Source organism: Solanum pennellii, chromosome 3, assembly GCF_001406875.1.
Source record: "Solanum pennellii chromosome 3, SPENNV200".
Taxonomy (NCBI): domain Eukaryota; kingdom Viridiplantae; phylum Streptophyta; class Magnoliopsida; order Solanales; family Solanaceae; genus Solanum; species Solanum pennellii.
Genome location: NC_028639.1, coordinates 49,904,272 through 49,917,309, shown reverse-complemented (window position 1 = coordinate 49,917,309; position 13,038 = coordinate 49,904,272). Strand labels below are relative to the sequence as shown.

General features: G+C 34.9%; 1 protein-coding gene and 1 pseudogene across 1 annotated transcript; one reads left to right on the top strand and one right to left on the bottom strand.

Annotated features, from left to right (window-relative positions):
* The window catches only part of LOC107013415, a 26,198-nt pseudogene extending 19,227 nt beyond the window's left edge, over positions 1-6,971 (bottom strand).
* Positions 6,972-9,771: 2,800 nt separating this feature from the next.
* LOC107015472 (FT-interacting protein 1) lies at positions 9,772-12,667 on the top strand. Its single transcript, XM_015215754.2, has one exon. The coding sequence runs from the start codon at positions 10,049-10,051 to the stop codon at positions 12,416-12,418; it is 2,370 nt and encodes a 789-aa protein (XP_015071240.1). The 5' UTR covers positions 9,772-10,048; the 3' UTR covers positions 12,419-12,667.
* Positions 12,668-13,038: the final 371 nt, after the last annotated feature.

The window sequence follows — 13,038 nt, the reverse complement described above, 5'->3', positions numbered from 1 at the left end:
AAAAAAAAATTTCTAAAAAATATTTTCAATTTCATAAATTATTTTCTACTCTAGTAAAAATAAAAGATGTTTCTCAACAAACTTTTTTCATTCATAAATCAAACACTAAGAATCATTTTCGGAAAATATTTTCTACTCACCAACCAAACATGAGAAAGTAAGTCCAAAATCTACTTGTTTTCCAGGAAAACATTTTCTAGAAAAATATTTTGCTTCGCACCAAACACACCCTAAGATAAGATTATTTGTTTCACTAGAGTAGTTTCCATAAAAAAATAAAATTAGTTTTCTTAATTTTATTATTTGTAGGGTCTATTTTATATGAAACAAAAAAAAAATTAATGATAAATTTTGTTTAGTGATTTTGCTAACACAAATGTCTAAGTTGAGTGATTTCATTGATATAAAAATCTAAGTTGCGTGGTTTTTTTATACAAAATAAACTTTAATGACTTTGCTATATCAATTCCTAAGTTGAGTGATTTTATTGATATAAAAATCTGAGTTGGTAATTTTTTTGATACAAAACAAACTTTAATGACTTTGCTAGATCAATTCCTAAAACTGAGTGATATTTTAAGATATTAACTCAAATATCTACTTTAGATATTTTTGAAAATTATTAAAAAATTAATTTTTATAGTAATCATGTGAAATGTGCAAATTTAACAAAAATATGTATAAAAAAAAACGCACAAAGCATGGTTAGTTCCATACTTCGTTAGTAAACTGAGTAATTATGGGAAATGGTAGATAACAATTATAATCTTTTCCTCTCTTCGATACAAGAAAATCAGAGTTTCTTAATTCTTAGAAGTTCATATTTAGTGAATGGGGCAAAATCGGATTTTTTATACACAAGCTAAGGGTCTTCTCAATTGTGACCCAACCTTCGCTTTTGCGAGTCTCTTAGCTTAACCATAGAACAAGTGTTCCTTTAGTGACATATTTGTATTTATAATATGAATATCCTTTTGCAAATATCAAGAGATTCATACGTTTAGTTTAAGGCCCTTAAATTATTATTTTTTTAGTTAAGTTGATTTTCTATATATGGACCTTAACTTTGTAATAGCTTCCTCTATCTAATTATAGTGTTGAAAGATACAATCGAGCCCAGGTCCTTCATTATTATGATGTAATTTTACAAATAAATAAAACCATATATCTACAAAATTAAGAATTACAACATTATTTCATGTAAACACCATGGACATTCCGCTCTCTAATCGAGATTAGAGATGCAATGTAAAGGGCCTGGCAGATTTAAATTTATGCGAGGTGGGTGAGGAAGCTCTTAAGTGAGTGTGAGGTGGGCCAAAGTCTTAGTTCTTAAAATTATGTGGGTGCGAGTCTCCTCTTGATTAAAAAAAATAAAAAATAAAAATAATATATATATATATATATATAAGTTTTCTCGTACCATTTTATATTTCACTACTCTCATTTTATATTTCACTTGACAAAAATTAGGATAAGATTTATAGGGCTAGAGCTGTCAAAAAGGGTCACCCAGCCCCACCCTGCCCAAGCCTTGCAGTCTAAGAAATTTGAAGAGCTAGAGCGTGTTATCACCTGTATTAAGGTTAGTCAAAAATTACAGAAAAAAATAAGATGAAATGGAAAGAAAATTTTTAGTTGAATCCACAGAAATCACTGCGTTTTCTTAAGAAATTTATTCCCCTCGTTGTACCCGAGGTTGCAGATTAATTGCTCACAAGATAAAATGGATTAACATGTTAAAGAGGTAGCGGTACCTAAAACTTCAATAAATTCAGCGAACGTAAGAGCAGTAACAAGACCTCCCACAGACTCAGCCGATCGACAAATTTATTTATGAGAGAAAATGTATGCAGAGAGAAGAAAAAATTTAGTGTTTGAAAAAAACAAAAAAAAAACTCTTTTTTATAGTCATTTTCAGCAAGAAACGTGTATGTTCAGACAAATCTATTCAAACCCATTTTTTTTCATAAAATTTTCTTTTGGGAAAAATAACGGCTTTTTGGAAGGAACAAGTCCTTTCAGATCGTTATTACCGTTGCACGCGAATTTCAAATAAAGTCCGTTATGCCAAAATTAATTCCGCTAACTAACATTCTGAATTAACTTAGAGAAAAGAAATTGATTAACAGGATTTATTCGATTAACAAAATTGATTAAATAAATTTTGTCCAAAAAAATTATCAATCAATCACATCATTTGTCAAATCTAAATCCAAATTCAAATCCGAAGTTGAGGCCGAGCGAGCGACGATGACGTCGCGAAAAGGCACCTTCTTCTTAACCTTTTAAAAGTAAAGGAAGTTTTCCTAATATAAGATGGGAGAAATGACTTTTCATTTGCACTTTGCATATGACTTATTCATTTTCCCTCCAAAATTAGTTCCCTCACTTTTTCATATTTCTCTTTTCTTTTCTCATTCACATTTTGCTAAAATCCAACAATCCCCCACATGAATAGGGAATGGCTATTGTTAGAACATATGCATAAAAAAACTTGTGTGTCTTGTATGTAAAGGTTAATCGCATCTGAATAAGTAGGTTCCCTTTAAACTTTTTGTAGTGAACATATACTGAATTTACTCGATCAATCGGTTGATTCATATCCTTGAACCGTCGAGCTTTGGTATATACCTAGACAACATAAGTCACATAATCAACCCTTGAATTGTTCTTCGTTCTCATTGTTTTGTTCGTTTCAGCCATAAACACATCTCGGTTAGTAAGTTCTTAAAGAACTGGACTTACCGGATTCTCCTTGAAGCGACTAACACTTCACACTCACATAGGTGGTTTCTAAATGTGCTATCCCGTAAATACACTATTTGATATACCATGTATCAAACTTAAAAACAATTAAAAAGTCCTTATGTCTTTATCCTGATTACTGGACATTGTCTCATCATGAGAATGGACCATATGACAATGTTGAACCGTCATCAATGACTTTGTTTTATCTCCTTGAACCTAGATCGTAGGATCTCCTGTCTTCTAAGTAAAGTTACTGTCACAATAAATTTTTCTAGGCCATAGTCTCATTCCCATCGATGATCTCTCAACTCCTTCTCTAGTTAGGCCTTCTGTATGTGGATCCGACACATTATCATTAGACTTTACATAGTCAATTGTGATAATTCCACTACAGAGTAGTTGTCTAACAGATTTATGTCTTCGTCTTATGTGACGAGACTTCTCGTTATACATAAAGCTTCCAACCCTTTCTATTACAGCTTGACTATCACAGTGTATGCATATAGGGGCCATTGGTTTGGGCCAAAATGAAATATCTTCTACGAAATTCTTGAGGCATTCAGCTTCTTCACCTGCCTTGTCTATGGCGATGAATTCAGACTCCAATGTAGAGCGAGTTACACATGTTTGTTTGGATGATTTCTAAGATATTGATCCTCCACCAATAGTGAAAACATATCCACTTGTGGGTTTTGTTTCAGTTGAGCCAGTAATCCAATTTGTATCACTATATCCTTCAAGAGCTGCTGGATATTTGTTGTAATGCAAAACATAGTTTTTAGTGTCATCTAAGTATCCCAAAACTCTCTTCACTGTCAACCAATGATTTTGATTAGGATTACTTGTGTATCGACTCAGTTTACTAATAGCGCAAGCTATGTCTGGTTGTGTACAATTCATGACATACATAAAGCTTTCCAACACTCGGGCATAGTCCAATTGAGACTGACTTTTGACTTTTATTCTTTGCAAAATGAAGGTTCACATCAATTGGGGTCTTTACCTTTTTGAAGTTCAAATATTTGAACGCTTCATGTACCTTTTTGATATAATGTGTTTGAGACAATGCTAGACCGTAGGAGTTTGAGAATCTTAATTCCCAATATCACATCAGCAAATCCTTGATCTTTCATATCAAACTTACTAGCGAGCATACGCTTAGTAGCTATTACATTGACAATGTCCTTGCGCATTATCAGCCTGTCATCCACGTATATGCATACAATAACTTTCTGATTTGGAGTATCTTTAATGTATTTATCACATTCATTGATCTTAAACCCATTTGACAACATGGTTAGATCAAACTTTGGATGTCAGTATTTCGGTGCTTGTTTTAGTCTTTAAAGTGACTTAATAAGTTTGCATACTTTCTTTTCTTTACCAGGAACTACAAAGCCTTCAAGATGTTCCATGTAAATTTCTTTCTCTATATCTTCATTTAAGAAGGCGGTTTTCACATCCATTTAATGGATTTCAAGACCATATACTGCAGCTAGGGCAATTAACATGTGAATTAATGTAATCCTAGTCACTGACGAGTATGTGTCAAAATAATCAAGACCTTCTTTTTTTGTAAAGTCTTTGAGAACAAGTCTTGTTTTATATTTGTCAATAGTAACCTCATCTTTCATCTTTCTTTCAAAGATTCATTTTAAACCCAAGGGCTTGTTCCCTGAAGGAAGATCAACTAATTTCCAGGTATAATTGCTTAGGATTGATACGATCTCACTATTGACAACCTCCTTCCAAGAGTTTGAGTCGCTAGAAAACATTGCTTCCTTGAATGTTTGAGGTCCACTTTCAAAAAGGAATGTTACAAAATCATATCCAAATGATATAGTTGTCCTTTGACGTTTACTGCGCCTTGGACTCTCTTCAATGGTTTTATTCTCTTTTGATTCTTCCCGGGGTTGTTTAGACCCCCCCCCCCAACATGATGACTCAAATCTAGTTTTATATAGATAGATATGTTCAAAAAATTTAGCATTATATGATTCTATTACCGTACTATCATGAATATCCGAATGTTCAGACTTATGAATCAAAAATTGACATGTCTTACTGTTTGTGGCATATCCAATGTCTTAGGCCCTATTTTCACCCTCTTAGGTATGGGTACTGGACTTTTGATAGACACCCCCACACTTTGAAATATTTCAAGTTGGACTTTCTATCTTTCCATTTCTCATATGGAATAACATGTGTATTCGTGTGAGGCACACTATTGAGTATTTGATTTGCTGTAAGGATAGCTTCTCCCCACAAATTTTGTGGTAAACCTGAACATTTAAGTAAGGCATTCACTATTTCCTTTAAAGTTTAGTTTTTTCTTTCCGCACTCCCATTAGATTGAGGAGTGTAAGGAGTAGTAGTTTGATGGATTATTCCATTTTCCAAGTATATTTCTGCAAATGGAGATTTATATTCTCCGCCTCTATCACTTCTAATCATTTTGATCTTTCTATCCAACTGATTTTCAACTCGGTTTTATATTGCCTAAATGAATCTATTGTTTCATCCTTACCATTTAGCAAATAGACATAACAATGTCTAGTGCAATCGTCAATAAAAGTTATGAAATACTTTTTCCACCACGTGATGGTGTTAAATTCATGTCACAAGTATCAGTGTGAATCATTTCAAAGGGATTTGAATTCCTTTCAATAGATTTATAAGGATGATTAGCATACTTAGATTCAACAAAAATTTGATATTTTGATTTATTGCACTCAAATTTTGGCAAAACATTTAAGTTAATTAGTTTTCTCAAGGTTTTATTATTAACGTGCTTCAAAAGTTCATTCCATAAACATTTAGACTCAAGCAAGTAAGAAGAAGCAGAATCTTTATTCATATCAACTGCAATTACATGCAGTTTGAAAAGGTCATCACTGAGGTAACCTTTTCCTACATACATTTCATTCTTACTTACTACTACCTTCATCAGAAACAAATACACATTTGAATCCATTCAAAGTTAGAACTGGAATACAAATTAAGTTCTTTCACAATTTTGAAACATACGAGACCTTGTTCAAAGACACCACCTTTCCTGATGTCATCTTTAATAGGATCTTGCCAGTTCTATCCACCTGCAACAATGGAGTTCGCCATAAACAACTTCTCGTCTGTAGGTGCTGGATTATATGATGAAAATAATTCTTTGTTGCCACAAACTGGCATGAGGCACCAGAATCTATCCACCATTTTCTTGGATTTCCAACCAAGTTACATTCTGAAAGCATTGCACAAAGATTGTTCATTTCTCCTTTGGATTCAACAAAGTTTGCTTGATCCTTCTTCTTCTTGTCCTTCTTGAGACCCCTGCATTTAGTAGCCATATGACCACGTTTGTCATAATTGAAGCAACTTTCATTGAATTTCTTCTTAAGAGGGTTGCTTTTTAGACCAGATGATTTCTTTCTTTTCTTTAATTTTTTGGGATCTTCTTCAACAATATTTACTCCACATATTGCTGAATTACCACGTGATCTCTTTTTTATAGTCTTGTTATCCTCTTCGATTTTCAGCCTTACTATGAGATCTTCAACAGTCATCTTCTTGCATTTATGTTTCAAGTAGTTTTTGAAGTCCTTCCTCAATGTACGTAATTTCTCAATTATAGCAACTACTTGAAAAACATCATTCACAACCAATCCTACATTAATGATTATGTGAGTATTAAGAATAAACTTAATATTTCCAACATATGCATTAAATAAATTTATACCTTCAGCAAGGAGATCATGGATTATGACCTGTAGTTCTTGAACTTGAGTGACGACGGTCTTACTGTCTATCATCTTATGGTTCAGAAATTTTGCCACAATGAACTTCTTTATTCCGGCATCCTTTGTTTTTCACTTCTTTTCTAAAGCATCCCAGAGTTCTTTTGAGGTTTTGACATTACTGTACACATTGTACTGATCATTTTGCAAGTCACTCAGAATATAATTCTTACACAAAAAATCTAAGTGTGTCCATGCTTCTGTTACCAAGAATCGTTCTTCAGGCGGAGTTTCATCCGACATAACAGGAACATTCTCATTATTGAACCTTTGCAGTATCAAAGTAGTAGGATATAAGAACATCTTCTGTTACCATCTTTTGATGTCGACTCCAGAAAACTTTGTAGGTTTCTCAGTCGGTGCTAGGGCAGCACTTGAAAGATTGTGTGCAACCGATGTTGTTGCAGCACTTATTGATGCAACACTCATTGTTCAAGCATTTATTTGACTTGAATAGTCATTTTTCTATCATAAATGGCAGATTATTTTAGTATGTGAAATGCTGACAATAAAGAATAAATCCTTACACAACCTATTTATGATTTAACGATAGATTTTATGTTCTTTTAATCATTAATCGGATGAATTTTAAAAATTAAAAAAGAGTAGGAAACCATAAAGTTTTAATCTCCAGAAACCTCAACTACAGAAACTATTAAATTTCTTAAGGTTGTTAAATAAGATGAAATAGAAAGAAAACTTTTAATCCGATTCCACGAAAATCACTGTGTTTTCTTAAGAAATTTAATCCCCCTCATTGCACCCGAGGTTGCAGATTAATTTCTCCCAAGATAAAATGGATTAACCTGTTAAAGAAGTAGCGGTACCTCAAACTTCAATAATTTAGCGAACATAAGAGTAGTAACAAGACCACACACAGACTCAGTCGAACGACAATTTTGTTTATGAGAGAAAATGTATGCAAAAAAAAAAAAATTCACTGTTTGAGAAAATGAAAAAGACCTCTTTTTATAACCATTTTCAGCAAGATACGCGTCTGTTTAGACAAATCTGTTCAGACCCATTTTTTCAGAAAGTTGTGTCTTTTGGAAAAAATAACGACTTTTTGGAAGGAACAGGTCCCTTCAGATCGTTATTACTGTTGCACACGAATTTCAAATAAATTTCGTTGCGCCAAAATTAATTCTGTTAACTACTGAATTAATTTATAAGAGAAAAGAAAATGATTAACAAGATTATTCGATTAACGAAATTGATTAAATAAATTTTGTCCAAAAAATTTATGAATCAATCACATCCAAAGCCGAGTGACGATGACGGCGGCACGAGGGGCCACATTCTTTTTAACTCTTTAAGAAGTAAAGGAAGTGTTTCCTAATATAAGGACAACAATTTCCTTTCTTCTACCAATATGGGAGAAATGACTTTTCATTTGCACTTTGCAAATGACTTTTCATTTTTCCTCCAAAATTGGTTCCCACATTTTGCTAAAACCCAACAGGTTGGACTGACCCTTCATTTAGTAGGGCCTGAAAATGCTCAACCCAACCCAACCCTAGAAGGGTCGAGGGTTGGGGCAATCCAACCCAACCCTAGAAGAGCCGAGGGCTTGGGCGGGCTAGCTCTTCTGTTTTTCTTTTTTAATTTTTTTTTAAACTTATAATTCTATAACATCAAGAAAATGAGAAGATTTTTAAATCAAATTTGACAAACAATGGTGTTGTTTCAATAACACTAACAAAAATCTAGTGTAATTAACATGTATCTCATATACCAGATATGCGAGTGAGATAAGTGAGTGACAAGCAAGATTGAAGGGAGGTGTATGTATCCTAGATACATGCGAATCTACTTGAATAGAGTGTATGTAGAACAAATTAACCTACTTTTGAGTCCATATATTTCAAGTAAATGTATATGGGTACGAATATTCATAATATTGCAACATAGCGTGTATTCAAATAATTAGATTATATATTAGTGATACTATTGTAAATTACTCTTAAATAAAAAGTTTGGCCCATGGGCCGATCCCGACCCAGCCTTGATCAAACCTCAAGGTTCAATGGCTTATATGGACGGGCTGATAAATCCTAGTTTTAAATGGGCTTGAAAAATCTTATTCCAATCCTACCCCAATAAAGGGTAGGGTTGAGTCGGCCCATGGGCTAAGCCTATTTTGACGACTCTATATAGGGCTATACAATTTGAAATTTTTATAAATTGGTGTTGAGGTGAAAAGTTCGAAACTTTTAGGAGAAAAGATTTTCCTTTTTAAATAATTAATTTAAGCCCAGTAATGAGCAAAAACATTTTTCTTAATAAGGCCGAATTAGTAGGTTTAATAATGATTCATAATTTGAAGAGGAGGAAAAAGTCATATTTTTAAAGTCGTACTAAGAAAATTTACTGCCTTTAATTAGTTCAAATTATCTGCAACAAATTTTATGGTATTCTAACAATTTAGAAATTCCAAATTCAAACTTATTCTTGTGGCAGTAAAACCTAAGCGGATGCAATGCGGAGTGGGGTGGGTTGGGTTGGGTTAATAATTTTGTGGGTTTAATTAAGTCATCCCCGCATCCGGTAGCATCACTAATGGAGAGGCATATCTTGATTCGGATAAAAATAAAAGAGGAAAAATGATTTATATTTTTTTTAAAAAAAGAAGAAAATGGAATAAAGTTTGTGTTCACTTTATTCTGAAATGGAACAAAGTAACCTGATTGATTCCCCTTCACAAATAAGTAGATGTGTAAAATATCCCCCAGGCAGGCAAGTTGTTCTCATCAAAGTCTCGGATTTCACAATTTTATTAACAATACCTCAATGCATGCATGTGTTGTGTTTGTGAAACCTTTTTTTTTTTCCCTATCGACAAGATTGACTATAAAATAGGATTAATTAATTATACGTTGTAGCTAGCTAATTTTTTCAGAAATAAAATTTTAAAAAATGGTAATGATGAATTGTATGGTACTGAGGTTGAGATGATGAATTTGAATGAAATGTTGAGGGTTTAGGGATAATTGAGGAGTGATTTCGGAAATGAGCAAACACCTGTCCTGTGTTTATGTCATAACCAAACAGAGTTTTAGGGCAGAATCAAATGGAGAGAATATATAAAAGATAAGAGAATAATTAAAGCATATATATATTTCTCTCAAGTCTTGTGCATTACTACTTTTCTTTTGCTTTGGAATCTCCCTCCCATTAGCTGCTAAAGAATCTGTAAAAGTCAAAAATTTTCACAAAGACTATAAATTTTCAATCTCTCAAAAAAACTTTATATATGCTTCTACTGCTAAAGCTATGATGCGTTTAAATTAAGCAAATGCCCTATATGCTTTCAAGAATCTTACACATTCATATGCTAATCAAACCACAAAAATGCTTTTTTCTTTGACATCTAGGAAAGAAACTTTTATATCAGCAACTTCGTGAGAATTCAGCTAGTTCCGTCCAGTCGGAATTGCATTCATTTTATTCTAATACAAATTACTTAAGGTATATATATTACCAAAGCTGCAATCTTTTTCTCAAACATGGGCAATGAACAGCCTTCTAACCCCCAAGATGACTATAAAGCAAAAGAAACAAAACCTCAACTTGGGGAACGGTGGCCACATGGAGGATTTCGAGGTGGAGGTGGATGGATTAGCAGTGACAGAGTCACAAGCACTTATGATCTTGTTGAACAGATGCATTTTCTTTATGTTCGAGTTGTTAAAGCAAGAGACCTACCGCCAAACCCTGTAACAGGGAGTTGTGATCCTTATGTCGAGGTCAAACTCGGAAACTATAAAGGCAAAACAAAGCACTTTGATAAGAAGGTAAACCCTGAGTGGAAGCAAGTGTTTGCTTTTTCCAAAGAGAAGATTCAGTCTTCAGTTATCGAAGTTTTTGTAAGAGACAAAGAGATGGTGCAGAGAGATGATTATCTAGGCAAAGTGGTGTTTGACATGAATGAAGTGCCTACAAGGGTTCCACCTGACAGCCCTTTGGCACCTCAGTGGTATAGATTAGAGGATCGACGCGGAGAGAGCAAAGTCAGGGGAGAGGTCATGCTTGCAGTGTGGATGGGAACCCAAGCAGACGAAGCCTTTTCAGAAGCATGGCATGCAGATGCTGCTTTAGTTCACGGAGAAGGTGTTCATAGTGTCAGATCAAAGGTATATGTTTCACCTAAACTGTGGTACCTCAGAGTCAATATCATTGAATCACAAGATGTAGAATCTCTGGACAAAACCCAACCACCACAGGTATTTGTTAAGGCTCAAGTTGGGAAGCAAGTACTAAAGACCAAAGTATGCCAAACACGAACAACTAATCCATTCTGGAATGAAGACCTATTATTTGTGGCGGCAGAGCCTTTTGAGGAGCAATTGGTGCTTACCGTTGAATGCAAAGCCGGACCTTCCAAAGATGAGATAGCCGGGAGGTTAGTCTTGCCACTTAACACATTTGAGAAGCGATTGGATCACCGGCCAGTTCATTCTCGCTGGTTCAATCTTGAAAGGTTCGGGTTTGGAGTTTTAGAGGGAGATAGGAGACATGAACGCAAGTTTTCAACAAGAATTCATCTCAGGGCCTGTCTTGAAGGTGGATACCACGTATTAGATGAATCAACAATGTACATCAGTGATCAGAGGCCAACAGCTAGGCAGTTGTGGAAGCAACCAGTGGGAATCCTGGAAGTAGGAATCTTGAGTGCACAGGGGCTTGTCCCTATAAAAACTAAGGATGGTAGAAAGACGACAGATGCTTACTGTGTGGCTAAATATGGATTAAAGTGGGTAAGAACAAGAACCATACTTGATAACTTAAGTCCCAAATGGAACGAACAATACACGTGGGAGGTATATGACCCATGCACGGTGATTACATTGGGTGTATTTGATAACGGCCACCTAGGAGCTGAGAACTCGGGGAAGGACTCCAGAATTGGTAAGGTAAGGATCAGATTATCAACACTGGAAACTGATAGAATTTATACAATGTCTTACCCACTTCTTGTTCTGCAACCATCTGGAGTGAAGAAGATGGGTGAACTTCAACTGGCATTTAGATTCACTTGTTTGTCTCTTGCAAACATCATATATCTATATGGCCATCCCTTGCTCCCAAAGATGCATTATCTACACCCTTTCACAGTTAACCAAGTGGACAGTTTGAGATATCAGGCCATGAATATTGTAGCTGTGAGGCTTGGACGAGCCGAGCCACCACTGCATAAAGAGGTTGTGGAGTACATGCTGGATGTGGACTCCCACATGTGGAGCATGAGAAGAAGTAAAGCTAACTTCTTCAGAATTGTGTCTCTCTTCTCAGGTCTAATTTCAATGAGCAAATGGCTTGGAGAAGTTTGCAAATGGAAGAACCCTATTACCACTATTCTAGTTCATCTTCTCTTTTGCATATTGATCTGCTACCCAGAGTTAATACTACCAACCATGTTCCTTTATATGTTTCTAATTGGAATATGGAACTACCGTTCAAGACCGAGGCAGCCTCAACATATGGACACAAAACTATCTTGGGCTGAAGCTGTTATCTCAGATGAACTAGATGAAGAGTTTGACACTTTCCCAACATCCAAGCCTGAGAATACAGTTAAAATGAGGTATGATAGACTTCGCAGTGTGGCTGGTAGAATTCAAACAGTTATAGGAGACATGGCAACTCAAGGTGAGAGATTCCAGGCTCTACTTAGTTGGAGAGATCCCAGAGCAACCAGCCTCTTCATAGTCTTCTGTCTTATTGCAGCAGTTATACTGTATGTCACACCTTTCAAAATCATAGCACTGCTAGCAGCTCTGCTTTACCTTAGGCACCCAAAATTCAGGAGCAAAATGCCTTCACCACCATGCAATTTCTTTCGGAGATTACCAGCTCGAGCTGATAGCATGCTCTGAAACAAATTATTTCTCAGTTTCATCATGTATCATTATCATGCCACTTTATATGTTTTTCATGAAGAATAATTGTAGAAATAATGTATGTGACACATCAACTTATTGTTAAAGTTGAAGACCAATTTTCTCACTACTTGGAAACCATATGTGATATTCTAGGTTTACAAGAAGCTCAAACCATAAAATCAGGTACATTGTTCCACAAGAGGAATTTTATTAAAAGGTAGAAGGATGATTGAACTTGTGAAATTTCTTCTTGCTATTATCTTTCTATTTTGCACTCAACAAAAACATAATATAGTAAGCACTCAACAAAAACATACAACGTTAACTAATCATTCTCACCATGTGTATAACTAACCCTCTATGTCATTCACCTAAATATTTTGAGATTTCAAAGAAGATTCAAGTAGCACTGAGAGAATATGCTTGGGGAGTGACTCTTCTTTAGATGAGACTAGAGTACAACGATACCCTTAATATTCCTTAACCATGTGCCTACATGGAATGTGTCCTAGTTCTACCATTGGCAAGTGGAATACCCTCCATCGGAGTAGGGAAGACTCCGGATTCCATGCCTAGCTAGTATGGTCTATGTTGGTTATTGCCTATTCTCATCA